The sequence below is a fragment of the Puma concolor genome, chromosome A1 (genome assembly GCF_028749965.1).
Source record: "Puma concolor isolate L17-30 chromosome A1, mPumCon1.1.hap2, whole genome shotgun sequence".
Lineage (NCBI taxonomy): Eukaryota > Metazoa > Chordata > Mammalia > Carnivora > Felidae > Puma > Puma concolor.
Genome location: NC_141667.1, coordinates 158,806,091 through 158,823,708, shown reverse-complemented (window position 1 = coordinate 158,823,708; position 17,618 = coordinate 158,806,091). Strand labels below are relative to the sequence as shown.

Below are 17,618 nucleotides of genomic sequence, written 5' to 3'. Positions count from 1 at the left end.
GTGTGGTATTGGCATAAAGACAGACATATGGACCAGTGGAATAGAATAGAATTCCCAGAAATAAACCCTTACATATACGGTCAAATAATTTTTGACAAGGATGCCAAGACCATTCAATGGGGAAAGGACAGTCTTTTCGACAAATAGCACTGGGAAACCTAGATACCCACATGCAAAAAAAAAATGAAGTTGGACTCTTAAACTATAAACAAAAATTCACAAATGTATCAAAGAACTAAATGCACAACCTAAAACAATAAAACTCTTAGAAGAAAACAGAAAAAAAGCTTCCTTATAATTGGATTTGGCAATGACTTCTTGGAGCAGTGCCGGGCCCTTCCTACCCCTCCGCCTTTGCTCCACACCACTCCTCTGCTGCACGTTCCTTCACACATCGTGTCTTTAACCCCGTTGCCCCCCCCCCACCAGCCATCAGCCTAACAGATGAGTCTACCTCAGTGTCCCACCCAGTTAGATCACATGCTCAAATCTAGTGCCACTACCCGTTCTCTGTGACTTTGGGTAAGTTTTAACCTCAGTAAGGCTAATGATAGAGTAGCTAGCTCTAAGGACTAAGTGAGATAAACATACTCCACAGACTCTAAGATACAACCCCCCCCCCACTTCCATGCACACATACCCCTAAAGGGCTCTGAAATGGGAATGCATCGTAAGGGCACAGCATGGCAGTATTTTGCATGCAGCCCTGCCTCTGGCCTTCTCATCCGTCACCTGGGCCCCTGCAGTGGCCCCTCCACGCACATTCTCTCTCACCTGCTCTCCACCCTTTCTCTACAATGATCCTTTCGAAATGCAAGAATGTGCTTTACAGCCTTCTGTGGCCCTGCACTGCCTGCACAGTAAGTCAGGACTCCTCCAGCGGCACCTGGCCCTCCAGGGTCCAGCCTCTGTCAGGCTCCTAGATGCACCTGCCACCGGGCATGTCCTTCCTCTCCTTGCCTTCCTGCTCACACCTCTGTCGTTTCAGGGTTCTGTCCCAGCATCACTTCTGATTGCCACTTCTTCCCTCTGTCCTCAGGAAGCCCTGAGCATCCCCACCTCTGTGTCCCCAGCACATCGACACCACTGAGCTGCTTTTCCTCCTCTTCACCATGCCTGCGTGCTCTCTCCCTCACCTGGGCCGTGAGGTCACCGCTCACCTCTGAAGCCCAGCTCCTCCCCAACCAGGCACCTGCAGCAAGATGCACTACCAAATGTTTGTCAGACAAGTGAGAAAGAGGAAATATACCTTCTCTGGGAGCCCTTCCTGCCTTCTGAGCACTCCAGCCCATTCTCTCCAATGCAGTAGGAGGGCTTCCACTGGTTTTAACTCCGTCAGTACTTCAAGAACTATCTATGCTGTTTTTTGGAGTCTAAGCAGGGCGAGAAGAGAACAGGGACTTCATGGAGTGCAAAGAGAAAGGAAAACCACTCTGGAAAGGATCACAAACCGAGAGCTGTTGTTACACAGAGCCCAGAGGTGGCAGAAGACCAGGAAGGGCTGACAGGCACAAAGTTCCGGAGCAACGTGTCCTGGGAAATTGAAGACACGCACCGTGACAAGGTGCCTGTGGTTTCTTGTTTGCTGCACATCCACAGCCATTTGAAATTTCCATTTGCTTCATTGGAGTTATGCATTTGGACTCACTGATTCTTTCTTGTTTTATGGCATTTTATTCTATTGTCTGAAAGCATTTGCCAAACGGTCCTCTCCTAATACTATTAAGACCCAGCAGGGGCGCCTGGGTGGCTCAGTCGGTTAAGCGGCCAACTTCGGCTCAGGTCATGATCTCGCGGTCCGTGAGTTCGAGCCCCGCGTCAGGCTCTGTGCTGACAGCTCAGAGCCTGGAGCCTGTTTCAGATTCTGTGTCTCCTTCTCTCTGACCCTCCCCCATTCATGCTCTGTCTCTCTCTGTCTCAAAAATAAATAAACGTTAAAAAAAAATTGAAAAAAAAAAAAAGACCCAGCACAGTGACTCAGCTGATGAATGCACTGTTTCCTCACACAAAGAAGTCATAAGGAGACGAAAATGAACTCAACTGATTGATTACAGGTTGAGGGAGAGAGATATGGTGAAAAATAACAACTTAGCAAGATGGTATGCAGGAAATCATGTGACAGTGCCAAATTGGTTATGGCACACTATGTCGAGAAAGGCAAAGAAAATTAATAATTTGAAAAAGTTTGCCAAATAATTTAAATTCTAAACTCTCCCTCTTTATCTTATCCTTCTTGCTGGCAAAACCCTAACCCTGAATGAAGAAAAATAAGTATTTAATTTTGTCATTAATGTCATCTGTAATTAAATTAATTTGCTTATTGGGGCACCTGGGTGGCTCAGTCGGTTAAGCGTCCGACTTCGGCTCAGGTTGTGATCTCATTGTCTGTGAGTTCGAGCCCCGTGTCGGGCTCTGTGCTGACAGCTCAGAGCCTGGAGCCTGCTTCTGATTCTGTGCTCCTTCTCCCTCTGCCCCTCTCCTGCTCGCACTCTGACTCTCTCTGACTTTCGATAATAAACAAACATTTAAAAATTTTAAGAAATTAAATTACTTCGCTTATTAATGTCCTGAATGCATCACTTAAAGACTTGTAATATCGTCACTCACTCCTCTTACCTGAATATACAGCCACTATGTTGTGGGACATTTCAGCAGATTGCTTTCCCTCGAAGTCCAGTCCATTGTAAGAAATTGCATAGACACCAAAGTTTAAATAAACACCCCCCAGCTCCAACGCCCCATCCCTGAGCAGGCTCCGTAGCCCCCCAAGCCCAGTTCCCTTGTCCAAGATGCCCTGCTCCTTTAGGTAGCCACTGGCCCCACAGGCATCTGGGTTGGCACTGGGAAGGATTTGAGAAGCCCCAGCTTTCCTGCCTGTTTGCCTTGGACATTTCTTACAGAATCTGGAGGTACGGAGAGAGTAAAGCACCTTTCCCAAAGATGCATAACCAATAAATAATTACTAATTGCTGAGGCATTTGGAAAATCTAATTTATTTTTCAATTTACATCGAAACCTTGAATATTTCATTTCAAGTCTTTATTTTTAATTACAAAACTCATATTTATTTATTGTGAAAAATAAAATGTCAAACAGTAGAGTGTGTAAGTAAAATGTGGGGCTGCCTTTGGATTGAACTCCTGAGAACTAATCACTGTTAACTTGCTGATGAACGTTGACTTTTATTCATCATTTATATATATCTGTTTATTTAAACAAAAACGGCATCACAGTCTACTCAGTTTTCTATAAATTGCTCATTTTCATCTATTATGTATCATGGAAATAGTCTCGTGTCAGTACATAAAGATCTCCATTCCTCCTTAGCAGTTACAAGGTAATTTTTGTAGAGATACACCTTATTTAATCAGTTCCATAACTACAGAAATGTACGGTGTTTGCAGGTTCTCACTATTCCAGAGGAAACTATGACAGTAGTCCTGGTGCATGTGTCTCTTTCCATGTCATTTCTGTAACTTATATACCTAAAAGTAAATTGTTTAATCAAAAGGTATGCACATTTAATTTTCTGATACTACCGCACTGCCCTCCGATACAGTCTAACAACTTGCACTTTGCAGTGGCTTCAAGTCCCTGTTTCCTCACAGTCCTGCCAGCACTTGGCATCAAACGTGTTTTAGAGTCTCGCTCCATTCAATTTCTATGTATTAATTGTCTGGTGTGGTCTTTTTTACTGGTCTGTCTCTCTTCTAGTTGTTAATATGTAATGGCTGTTTATATATTATCAATATTTACTTTTTTCTATTATCAATGTCACAAATATTTTTTGCTACATTATTATCATTTCACCTAAGTTTATTTTTAGGGAGACACATCAGCCACTGTTTTCTTTTATGGCATCTAGTTCTAGTGCCTTCCACAGAAAGGGGAGAGCACTTTCTCCCCTATATTCTCCTATATTTTCTCCTAATGCTTTTATGGTTTTCTTGATTTGCTTTAAATCTTTAATTAATGTAGAATTTAATAAATATGGAATTTTTTATATTGTGTTAGAGATCAGAGTTCATTTTTTCCAAATTTATTGTGAGTTAAAAATAGCAGTTTGCAATATCAGAAATTTTCATACTCTTTCTATTTCACACCAGCTGCTTTCCAGAGGCTTCCACTCCCAGCAGGTGAACAGCATGTGTCCCCCACCCCACTCCCTGCATCACAGCAGGGAGGGGGGACCACCTCCTCCTCCTCCCCCTCCTCCTCCTCCACCTCCTCTTCCTGGGGCAGGAACGCTGGTCTCTGGCCCCAGTTCTTGGCGTCCTGGGCCCAATCTACTGGGCCTCGTGTTTTATTCGTCTCTGCTGCCTCCTTCAGTTGGTTTCTGTCTCTCTCAGGCTCATTTGTTCTTTGACATCGCGGTATACTTCATATCTGTGTCATTTTATTTCAGGTTTGTGTCTTTAAGCAGAACACTGTAAATTTGCTTTATAGTCTAGTCCCAGAGGCTTTTTCCCCTCAGTTTTATCCATTTGTTTATTGATGTAAGTATCGTGTTTGCTCTCATTTCTGGTTTTTTTCCTATGTTTTGTTTCCTTTCTTTTTCCTCCTTTATATTGTTTTCTTTAGCAAATGTCAGGAAAATGCTTGGAACCTACGCTTCAAATCCATCCTTCACTTATTTACGTTGACTCTTGAAATTCCTCTTTTACAAAACAGGAAACAGATAAAGCCCAAGAGCAAAAGGAGATGTTAAGATAAAGTAAAACAAAGGAAGGGAAAACAGCCTCCTAGAAATAGTGTTTCCTGCAGCTGCAGCGCAGAGACTGCACTTTATTGAAGCGTCAGCTCGAGGCACCTGCTTGATGCAGTCGGGGAAACATGCCTGGGCACAAAAGCACTCACAGTTCTGACAAAGACCAGACCCTAGGGATGTGGGCCTCCTGCTGAGGTTATCCCTTCTGCAAGAAAAGACAAACAGGGATAGCCTAAGGAAACAACTCATTGCCTCTGGATCCCAGATCAGAAACAATTACCATCTGAGCGTCCCAAATCAAAAGATGGCTGTGTCACAAGCATCCTTCCTGCCCTGTTTTAAGTTCCCAGGGCCTTCAGCTTCCATGTCTGTATGTGCAGAAGGAAGAGGGTGACAGGCCCAGGGGCAGAGGGAAGGACGCCCACTATGGGATTCCTCAGTCAAAAATTTCTTTCCTGCTGTTGGGTCTGTTGGCTTTGAAGTAGAAAGACTTTCTCTAAGAGTGCATTTGCTTTTCCCCCAACAAGTCCCAGCCTCCCAGCCTTGGAAACATCAGGAACATAGTCAGCATGGAGGTGAGGGTGGGGTTAGCAGGACACTTTTACAGGAGAGCTCCTCCCTTCAGAAAGAAAACCAAAATCAAACTATTTGAAAACCGTAGGGCTAGGGAGGAAAGAGCTGTTTTATATAAAGGACCAGAAGGCTAGAAAATGGTCCAAGAATCCACAGGAGCCCTTCTTGACCAGATACCCTTCCTTGTCCAAGAATGTTCATAGCAACACTATTTATAATAGCCAAAAAGTAGAAACAGCCCAAACATCCATCAGCTGATGAACAGGTAAGCAAGGTGGTAGAACCAGCCAATGGAATATTATGCAACTATAAAAAGAATAGAGTTTGGATATGTGCTTCTTTGTGGGTAACCCTATAAGACATCAGACTCTGTGAAAGAGGGCAGATCCAAAGGGCATATACTGTATGATTTCATTTAGATGAAATGCCCAGAATATGAAAACCCAGAGAGATGCAAAGTGAGTTAGTGGCTGCCAGGGTCTGTGGGAGGGGAGGTGGGGAGCAGGAGCTAAGGGGCACGGTGGTTTTCTCTTGGTGGGGAAGGGTCGTAAAAGCTTCTAAGCTGGATTTGGTGATGACTGCACAACTCTGAACATAACAAAACCACTCATATATATAGCTTAAAAGGAATAATTGTATGGTACAACACTATAGCTCAATGAAGCTGTTATGTTAAAAAAGGATTATATGATTGATTCTAAATGAAAAGAATTGTCAGTGAATTGAAATACCCCATTTCCCTTGCATTCGAGTGAATAGATATTTTAGTGCCCTTCCCTAGGGAAAGTGTTTCTGATATGTAATTCTGGTCCAGCAGGAACTGAAACTGGGATTTAGCAAGGCCACATCCAAGCCCAAGCCCCAACAGCGAAGGAGGAGGGGAAGACTCAAAACGCAAAGAAGGCAAATCTGAGCGGTGTGGTGAGAGAAACTGCGAGGCAGCCACGGGCTCCCTGAAGCCACAACAGTGCTGGTTCTCGGGGTGCCGGCTCGGGAGGTCGGCCGGGCCCTCCTCACCGATATCACATGGAGGACAGCTGCACGTGTGCATAAGACAGCACTCCAGAACTGCGTGTGTTTACACAGTGTGCCTGACAGGCTGATGCAACAGAACTATTCTTTGTGCTTCCGGGCTGATAACTAGAAACCAGTTATGCAGAGAAGTAATACTGGGAGCTAAAGGGCTTTGAATTAGATTTTTTCTCTGGCCTCTAACACTTACTCTGTCACCATATTTGTGCCATTGTGTATTTGTTTATAATTCTCAAGTGGATTGTGTAATTCCCCTTAAAAACCTGTGATTGTTACTTTAACAAATATCTAAATAAATCAGTTTAAAACTCCTCGACGTGAAAAAACTAGCGCTGATTCCAGAACACATAACGTGGAGATGTGAAAGGAATCAGTGGGCCTTGGTCAGATGGATGGAGTGTGGCAGGTGCCTTGGAGACGGCTCACTTTATCCGTCACGTCCAGGCAGGACCATGCTCACGCTGTTCCGCAGCAGAGAACGTCTATCCTGTATCAGCACCTGAAACAAATTATTGAAAGCCTCATACACACTTTCATTCATTCATTCAACAAACTAAATCTAAAATTGAATTTGGTGATGATCGCACAACTCTGAAAATACCACAACCACTCAATATACACTTTAAAAGGGTGCTTTTATTGTGTGAAATTATGTCCCAATGAAACTGCTGTGTTTAAAAAGATAATCTGATTAATTTTAGACTGACCTGGGGTTCAAGATGAGGAAGACAGACGTGGACTCTGCCTCACAGAGCCGGACCCCTCGGTGATGTCACAGGACATAATCACTCTTCACCATATTCAACTCATACTATAAATTGAGGTTGAATTCTCCACTAAAAAAAAAGAGAGAGAGAGAGAGAGAGAGAAAGGAGCTAATTTCATTCCTTTATGCATAAACCCTTTAAAGCATACTTGTAGATCAATAGTGAGTCTGGTTTCAGGTTTCTGTGTCTAAACAGAATCACCCCAGGTCCTTCACTGCTCCTGGCAGGCAGGCCTTTAGTCAGTGGCGTTTAAAATCACCGACCTGGGGGTGCCTGGGTGGCGCAGTCGGTTAAGCGTCTGACTTCAACCAGGTCACGATCTCACGGTCCGTGAGTTCGAGCCCCGCGTCGGGCTCTGGGCTGATGGCTCAGAGCCTGGAGCCTGTTTCCGATTCTGTGTCTCCCTCTCTCTCTGCCCCTCGCCCGTTCATGCTCTGTCTCTCTCTGTCCCAAAAATAAATAAACGTTGAAAAAAAAAAATTTAAAATCACCGACCTGGAGTCAGACAGCCCTGGATGTGAATTTCGACTCTTTTCATTTGCTGCGTGGCTTTGAGCAGATTACTCAACGTCTGAATCCATGGAGCAAGGTAGTGCTAGAAGCCAGCTCACGGCTGCACATTAGGCCTTGTGTGCGAGGTAGGTGTGGGCTTCAGAATCCCTCCCTTTCCTATCATGAAACCTCAAACTGGGCACAATGCTGTGTCGCGTCTAGTGCTAAATTTGATAGGAAAATGGTCTCTTGGTAATGATAGTATACCTGATCTACAAGCCTTCCTGTTTGCATCTTCTGTACAGTCATTGTTTTCATGCCTCGGTCCTCTTCCCAGTGACTACATTATTCCCAGAGTTGTGTTTAGTGTGTCTCTGCAGCCCTGCCCTGAAAAACCCCAATGCAGTGAAATTTAAACAATCTACCACAGAATTGCAAATGTCGCTATTTGGACATGACAACATTGGTCTATTTCTCTGCCCGCCACTCCCAGAGAACCTCAGTCTGTGAAGACTGCCAGGTGACTCCACATGGGCAAGAAGCAGCTCTCTTCAAAAACAGCAGGGACCTTCTCATTCCAGGAAGGCTCAGAGAGTCTTTAGTGGGCGAATGGGTCTTACTTCACACACGCCTCTCAGAGTGAAAACTGGCTATGCAGGAGCTCTGATTTTGAAATTAACTTGAAAAAATAAGGTACCAGGTGTGTTTTTAGGTGAAGAGATGAGTTTGTCCCATATTACACTGTGTCAAATCAGTTTAAATATGTAGAACTTTCAAATGTTTTAAAATCACCATAAATATAAAGAATGGGAATAATGATGGGTTGGGGAAGATGAGGGGGAGCAGGAGGACAGCAGGAGAACAGCAGGAGGGACAGCAGGAGGAGAGGAGGTGCCCTCTGTGCAGGGTGGGCTCTGGGTGAGGCAAAGAGAGGCCTTGTGTAGGGTGGAGGATTGATCCCTGGGCCCCTCCTCTGTAACGCCCAAGCCTCCAGGGACAGCTGCACAATGCAGTGGCCATTCTCTTTTCTCAAAGACAGTGACACATGGGCCTGCCAGAAACTCTGAAGTCTATTTTGGGACCAGAGTAAAGTTTTTATGTAACTCATAAGTAGATTAGGGATAACCACAAATAGTACTGACCCTCAAGACAGTGGCTGAAACAGAAAGCATAATAGTGGTTATTAACCTGCCCCCCCCACCCCATTGATTCTCAGGCTGTATTATCTGGACCTCATGACAAATGTCCTTAACCTGACCAATCTCCTGTCCAGCCAGTAACTTGCACAGATATGAAGTCCCAGGCCAGCTATGGCCCCTTACAACGCTTTGAGGAAACCAGTGGATATGTGGAGAAGTGGCGGTCCCTAGTGGCGCTCCCTGGAACTGCGGTTCCAGCTCCTGAGTGGAAATGCGGGAGGGGCGGTAGGCTCCAACCACAGAGGAGTTCCAAATTGTCCACGGGTCTGCCGGTTCAGAGCTTCTCTCTTTCTGCAAGTGTGGTGATGCTGATGCTCATTTTCCCAAGCCTTAAACCCTGCTCTCCAGCAGGATTACTGTCCCTGAGCAATAGACAGTAATACCCAGTAAAGTTCCTGTAAAGTCCTGTGGGCATGAGTTACCTTAACTCCCACTGACACAGGTATGTGATGTGACCCCCAATCACGTCCCTAACTTTGATCGACTGAATAAAGTAATTAATAAACCAACAGTACTCCATAACAGAAGTACGTTCAAACTACCATACCACATACACTCGACTGTTAGAGGCCTGGCAAAATGAAGAAGTAATCAATTTCCCTGTGCTCAGGTGAACACACACGGTCACAGAAGCAAACAGTCACCAGTACTTTAAAGATTCCGAAGTGATCATTTACCCTAAACTGTTTCCCCTAGAACTTGCATTTGCCCTAAAACTCCACACTTACAGTCACTAATGGAGGAAACAGCAGAAGTCATTGTTGCCCTGACATCCGAGTTTTAGCGGTGGCTTTGTGCTGATCGGCTCTGTGACCTTGCGCAGGTTAAGTTATCCTGGCAGGGTCCCATTTTCCATCAGAGTAGGTATTACAAAGCTGTACATTTACAAACTATCGTAAAACCTCAATTTATATTAACAAACATTATTTATCTATGCGGAGGTTAATTCAAAAGACAATTGTTAACCAAGATTTTGTTTTCTCCTCAGGAGCCTTGGTAAACTGTTATTAAAGAGAACCTTCCAGGGCCCTGGTGTCTGGGCAACCATTGCCCAGCTCTCCTGGAGATGCTTAACAGACCATGAGAGCCTGACTGGGTCACTGACCGGTGTCTAAGTAGGTGTTTGGTGCAGCCACTTAGCAAGCCTGCAGGACAAAGGAAAATCTGTTATCAGTAGGAGAGTCTGTGTTGTGTGAATGGAGAACTCTGTTCTTGGATTCACCAGGAAAGATTTACATGAGGATCTGCATTCAAATAGAGACAGCCAGGAGCAAGATAGCAAGCACAAAGCAGTTTATTAAGGATGTAGCTCTGCAGGTGGGGAGGGGCAAGCCCAGAGGTGGCAACTGCTCTGGGTCAGGCTGTCTTTTCTTCTCCTGTTTGTGTAGGTTGTGGGTCACAGCTGGGTGTGTCCTACTGAGGTGGTTTCCAGTCATCTAAGGGACTCCTCCTATTGGCTGGGAGGCAGTTTTTGGCCCTACTAGATTCTTGTGGATTGTCAGGACCATCTTCCCCCAGGGGGTTGGGTGGAACCCACAATGTAGCAGTATTATAATGAAGCTATAGGTGATGCTGGGTCACAGTTTGAGGAGGAGATGGTTTGTTCGGGCACCTGTGATTCTTGGTCTGTCAGCCCTGGGTGCTGGAAGCTGTCAGGCCAGGAGGTTAAAACCCACGAAGTCAGGATGTTGTGCCCTCAGGCTTCTAATGTGTCACCTACTTATCACCGTCCTTGCCTCCAGCTCACATCTAACTAACCTAACTAACCGCCTGCTCTATAAAACCCACAGTAAATGGAGAGTTGATATTTGGTTAATTCCAAATTTACACAATTGTCATGTAAAGTGGCAACAGAGATGTTTGAAATCATTGACTTTTGAATAATTATTTATGCCCTTCCAAAGCCTCAATATTTCTCCAATGTCAGCCAACAAGAGTCTACCAATTCTCAAATTACTGTCCTGACTGTATTTCTTTTTTTTTTATGTTTACTTTATGAGAGAGAGAGAGAGAGAGAGAGAGAGGAAGTGAGTGGGGGAGGGGCAGAGAGAGAGGGAAACCACGGAATCCGAAGCAGACTCCAGGCTCTGGGCTGTCAGCACAGAGCCCTATGTGGGGCTCGAACTCACGAGCCATGTCCTGAGCCAAAGTCGGACGCTTAACCGGCTGAGCCACCCAGGCACCCCCTGTCTGTATTTTATGGACAGTTTAAGGAAAGAATTGTAAAACAGAGATTAATGTATATACAATTTCATAAAATTCAGTATTGCATAAAAATAACAATGTACAGTTGTTCCCCAGTATTTGTCTGATTTCAGACTAGTTACACATCAGAAAAAATCTTGGGTTAGGTTTAGAACCCCTTGATTGAAAATTTGTTATCTAATATAATTTGTGACTTGATTGGTGATCTCAGTGTCCTGTTCTCTTTCTTTACATGATTCTTCATTGTCCCATTTTGAAGGCAGTGGGAATTATTCTTGTAAAAGAGCGGGCAATTTGAGGGTTAGTCATCCTTCCCACGGCCCCATGTCACTCTGCTAGCTTTTGCAAACAGTCTATAGCTGTCCCTTGGCCTTTACCACCCCCTCAGACACTGAGCAGTAATTGGTGCATTTAGGTCATGGGCATAGGTGCAAGGGAGAAAGTGGAAGAAAGATTGTGCCTAACACACACACATGCCATCCTGGTCGTACATCTTTTTCAATTGCTGCCACCTAAAATAATGCACCTCTCCCTGCACGTGGTGAGTCCGATAAGCACCATGGGCACTGACTACCATTTAACCTCATGTGCTTGCTTAGAACTGTGAAGATGAATGTGGTGGTTACAAAGTGCACAGGTGTTCATCTGATGAAACATGAAAGGCAGAGAAAGCAAATTCAAATTCTGATGAAGCTGTTATTATGGAAATAAAAATGTGTCACTCCTTCTGTGGTAGGATACCAGTGTAGCCAACCTGCCATGCAGCAGCTGGCTGGGCCTTGGTACCCCAGGGCCCATGAGGGCTCACAACTGCATGCCTGGTGACTAAGCAGTGGAGCATCTGAGGTGAGGGACAGCCTTGCACCTTCTTACTGTAACTGTGGCAGAAGAGGAAGAAGAAGGAGGAGGAGGAGGAAGAAGAGGAGGAGGAGGAAAAGAAGAAGAAGAAGAAGAAGAAGAAGAAGAAGAAGGGGGAGGGGGAGGAGAGAAGTGGGAGGTGAGGAGGGGGAGGAGGAGGAAGGTGTGTAATCCTGGCTAGCTGACAAGTGGGCCAACTGGCCAGGCTGAGGCTGGCCTGGAGTTGCTGTGCAAATAACAAGCCACCCTCCCAAGGGCAGGTAGGGAGCAGGTGTTAGTATGTTAGGTTTTAACATATGAATTTTGGTGGAGGAACACAGCCCTCCAGTCTGTAGCAGACACCTAGTTTATGCTTGTGCTTTTTCTCCACCTATGCCCACTGCCACATCATCATCACTGATCTGATCATCATGCTTCTTAGGTTAGACCTTCTTCCACCATTATGTTTCCCCTACCACGCTTACTAACTTGGTAAACTAATATGGCTTATAAATATTGCTAGCAAGAATGTTTGAAATGAGAAATTATATTAACTAGAACATTTTGGGACTAATTAATAGAAATGTTACCAAGTCGCCTGGGTGGCTCAGTCGGTTAAGCATCCAACTTCAGCTCGGGTCATGATCTCGTGGTTTGTGAGTTCAAACACTGCATCGAGCTCTGTGCTGACAGCTCAGAGCATGGAGCCTGCTTCAGATTCTGTGTCTCCCTCTCTCTCTGCTCCTGCCCTGCTCATGTTCTGTCTGTCTCTCTCTCTCAAAAATAAATAAACATTGGGGTGCCTGGGTGGTTCAGTCGGTTGAACGTCTGACTTCGGCTCAGGTCATGATCTCACGGTTCGTGGGTTTGATTGAGCACCCCCCTCGTCGGGCTCTGGGCTGACAGCTCAGAGCCTGGAGCCTGCTTCGGATTCTGTGTCTCCCTCTCTCTCCCTGCCCCTCCCCCGCTCATACTCTGTCTCTCTCTGCCTCTCAAAAATGAAGAAATGTAATAAAAATATTTTTTAAATAAATAAATAAACATTTAAAAAATAGAAATTTTACCATAGTGAGGACACTGCCTGCCCCTCCAGGGGACTGCTGTGCAAGCACAGGATTCAGAGTGAGCCAGCCCCCTCCACGTGAGGTGCACCCAATCCCTGAGGCTCAGACCCCATCCTCCACTAATGCACCCACGACACAGGAACGTGTGAAATGATTAACATGCTGCATGGAAGATACTTGGAAAATGGAGATGTCTCATACAGATATTGGTTATTACTTAAAGATCCTCAGGACTTTGAAACGAAATGTCCATGGTTGAGATTCTTCAGACAGTCAAATGCCTCACCAATCCTCTTGGTTTAAATGCAGTGAAGTGGAGGGGCACCTGGGTAGCTCAGTCGGTTGAGTGACTCTTGGTTTCTGCTCAGGCCATGGTCTCATGCTTTGTGGGATTGGGCCACACTGTCAGGCTCAAGTGCAGAGCCGGCTTGAGATTCTCTCTCTCAAAATAAATAAACCTAAAAAAAAAAATGCAGTGGAGTGGATTCCATAGCTGTTGTCAAGAGCAGGAAAGAACAAGATGGAAAAAGTGATAAGCTGTACTTTCAAGGTATGTATTTACTCAATGAAGTCCCTTTGCAGCAAAATGTGTGTGTGGGAGAGCCTGGCTGTGCAGAATGGGGTAGCATGTGTGCACTTCAACACATCTGGGAAACATCAACATGACTTAGTTACTAAGGGCCTGTAATCCAAACTGAATTCAGTGTTTTTTTGTGTGTGTCTTTTTTTAAATGAGTTTAGAGAGAAAATTTTAGACTATATTTGTGATTTTGCTAATCATTCATCTCAAATACATAACTTTAACCAGGACATATATATTAATAAAAATATTCAATAAAGACTCTAAACATGAAGTCAGGAAGGACAAGTTGCCTGGCCAGCCTTACCAGGCCTATCTGAGGTTCCAAAAAATGTGTTCGGTGACCTGGTTACTGCCTTTCAGCTGTCACATAGAGCTGAATAGGCACAAAGGTAAGTGAGAACAGACTTCAAATGGCACTGGATCAGACCATCCAGTTTGGGGATGGACCTGAGAGACGGCTAAGAGAGATTTCCATGCTGCAAGTTTCTATCCCTCAGACTTGCTAGCAAGGCTGCTACTAATAAATGGCATTAAAATATAATGTAACATAGTGTGATGCAATATACACTGATATACATATGTATTTTAATTACAATATGTTCAGCGTGATTCTAAGCACCTTACATAAAGTATTTCATTGAGTCTTTACATGCATCAATCATACGAAGTGTGAACTGTTATCATCCCATTTTAAACGAGGAACTTGATGCACAGAGAGCTTGAGGAACTTGTCCAAGATATGAACCAAGGGAGTCTAACTCCAAAGGCCCTTGTTCTCCAAACAGCACACTGTTGCCTCCCCATGGTGTGGCCTTGCCAGATGGTTCTGAGGGGTTTTTTTTCATTTTCATATTTTATCGTAGTTTGGTATGGACATGAAAATTGTTTTATGTCCTATGACAAAGTAAAAATGACCACTAGTTACACGCTTTATATAATATAGTAAATTCTTAGTTTTGGCACTGAAATTCTCACATCACAGGCAAATTGGGATGGTGGTTACCTTATAACTTGTGTGCTCAGCACAGTGCAGTTAGAAATTGTGGGATTAGGGGTGCCTGAGGGCTCGGTCGGTTGAGTGCCCGGCTTCAGCTCAGTCATGATCTCACAGTCAGTGAGTTTGAGTCCCACATTGGGCTCTGTGCTGACAGCTCAGAGACTGGAGCCTGTTTCAGATTCTGTGTCTCCCTCTCTCTCTGCCCCTCCCCCCCTCACGCTCTGTTCTCTCTGTCTCTCAAAAATGAATAAATGTTATTCTTTATCCAGCAAGGCTGTCATTCAAAATAGAAGGAGAGATAAAAAGTTTCCCAGATGAACAAAAATTAAAGGAGTTTGTGACCACTAAACCAGCCCTGCAAGAAATTTTAAGGGGGACTCTCTGAGGGGAGAAAAGATGAAAAAATATATATATAAATAAATAAATACCAAAAGCAACAAAAGATTAGAAAGGACCAGAGAACACCACCAGAAACTTCAGCTCTACAAGCATCATAATGACAATAAATTCACATCTTTCAGTACTCACTCTAAACGTCAATGGACTCAATGTTCCAATCAAAAGACATAGGATAACAGAATGGATAAGAAAACAAGATCCATCTATATGCTGCTTACAAGAGACCCACTTTAGACCTAAAGACACCTTCATTGAAAATAAGGGGATGGGGGGCGCCTGGGTGGCGCAGTCGGTTAAGCGTCCGACTTCAACCAGGTCACGATCTCACGGTCCGTGAGTTCGAGCCCCGCATCGGGTTCTGGGCTGATGGCTCAGAGCCTGGAGCCTGTTTCCGATTCTGTGTCTCCCTCTCTCTCTGCCCCTCGCCCGTTCATGCACTGTCTCTCTCTGTCCCAAAAATAAAAAAATAAACGTTGAAAAAAAAATTTTTTTTAAAATAAAAAAAAAGAAAATAAGGGGATGGAGAACCATCTATCATGCTAATAGTCAACAAAAGAAAGCCGGAGTAGCCACACTTATATCAGACAATCTAGACTTTAAAATAAAGACTGTAATAAGAGATGCAGAAGGGCATTCTATCATAATCAAGGGGTCTATCCACCAAGAAGACCTAACAATTGTAAACATTTATGCTCCAAATGTGAAACCCCCCAAATATATAAATCAACTAATCACAAACATAAACTCATCAATAGTAATACCATAATAGGAGGGGACTTCAACATCCACTTACAGCAATGGACAGATCATCTAATCAGAAAATCAACAAGGAAACAATGGCTTTGAATGACACACTGGACCAGATGGACTTAACAGATATATTCAGAACACTTCATCCTAAAGCAGCAGAATATACATTCTTCTCCAGTGCACATGGAACGTTCTCCAGGATAGACCATATACTGGGACACAAACCAGCCTTAAATAAGTACAAAAAGACTGAGATCATACCGTGCATATTTTCAGACCATAACGCTATGAAAGTCGAAATCAACCACAAGAAAAAAATTTGGAAAGGTAACAAATACTTGGAGACTGAAGAACATCCTACTAAAGAATGAATGGGCTAACCAAGCAGTTAAAGAGAAAATTAAAAAGTATATGGAAGTCAATGAAAATTATAACACCACAACCCAAAACCTCTGGGACGCAGCAAAGGCAGTCATAAGAGGAAAGCATATAGCAATCCAAGCCTTCCTAAAGAAGGAAGAAAGATCTCAGATACACAACCTAACCTTACGCCTTAAGGAGCTGGAAAAAGAACAGCAAATAAAACCCAAAACCAGCAGAAGACAGGAAATAATAAAGATTAGAGCAGAAATTAATGCTATCGAAACCAAAAAACAGTAGAACAGATCAATGAAACCAGAAGCTTGTTCTTTGAAAGACTTAACAAAATTGATAAACCACTAGCCACTTTGATCCAGAAGAAAAAGGAAAGGACCCAAATAAATAAAATCAAGAATGAAAGAGGAGAGATCACAACCAACAAGCAGAAATAAAAACAATAATAAGAGACTATTAGGAGCAACTATATGCCAATAAAATGGGTAATCTGGAAGAAATGGACAAATTCCTAGAAACATATACACTACCAAAACTGAAAAAGGAAGAAATAGAAAATTTGAACAGACCCACAACCAGTAAAGAAATCGAATTAGTAACCAAAAATCTCCTCCCAAAAACCCAAGAGTCTGGGGCCAGATGGCTTTCCAGGGGAATTCTACCAAACATTTAAGGAAGAGTTAACACCTATTCTCTTGAAGCTGTTCCAAAAAATAGAAATGGAAGGAAAACTTCCAAACTCTTTCTATGAAGCCAGCATTACCTTGATTCCAAAACCAGACAGAGACCTGACTGAAAAGGAGAACTATAGCCCAATTTCCCTGATGAAAATGGATGCAAAAATCCTCAACAAGGTATTAGCCAACTGGCTCCAGCAATACATTAAAAAAAATATTCACCATGACCAAGTGGGATTTATACCTGGGATGCAGGGCTGGTTCAATATCCGCAAAACAATTAATGTGATTCATCCCATCAATAAAAGAAAGGACAAGAACCATATGATCCTCTCAATAGATGCAGAGAAAGCATTTGACAAAATACAGCATCCTTTCTTGATAAAAACCCTCAAGAAAGTAGGGATAGAAGGATCATACCTCGAGATCATAAAAGCCATACATGAACGACACAACGCTAATATCATCCTCAATGGGGAAAAACTGAGAGCTTTCCCCCTAAGGACAGAAACAAGACAGGGATGTCTGCTCTCACCACTGTTATTCAACATAGTATTGGAAGTCTTAGCCACTGCAATCAGACAACACAAAGAAATAAAAGGCATCCAAATTGGCCAGGAGGAGGTCAAACTTTCACTCTTTGCAGATGACATGATACTCTATGTGGAAAACCCAAAAGATTCCACCAAAAAACTGCTAGCATTGATTCATGAATTCAGCAAAGCAGCAGGATCTAAAATCAATGCAGAGAAATTGGCTGCATTCCTATACACCAACAACGAAGCGACAGAAAGAAAATCAAGGAATCGATCCCATTTATAATTGCACAAAAAAACCATAAAATATCTAGGAATAAATCCAAGCAAAGATGTGAAAAATCTATGCACTGAAAACTATAGAAAGCTTATGAAAAAAGTTGAAGAAGACACAAAAAAATGGAAAAATATTCCATGCTCCTGG

At 43.6% G+C, this 17,618-nt stretch overlaps 1 protein-coding gene across 1 annotated transcript in view; it reads left to right on the top strand.

Moving 5' to 3' along the window:
- The window catches only part of CFAP97D2 (CFAP97 domain containing 2), a 30,355-nt gene extending 29,162 nt beyond the window's left edge, over positions 1-1,193 (top strand). Inside the window, exon 4 of the mRNA XM_086720190.1 lies at positions 1,040-1,193. Within this exon, the coding sequence (XP_086576316.1) occupies positions 1,040-1,090 (51 nt within the window). The 3' untranslated portion in view covers positions 1,091-1,193. The remainder of the gene's footprint in view (positions 1-1,039) is intronic.
- Positions 1,194-17,618: the final 16,425 nt, after the last annotated feature.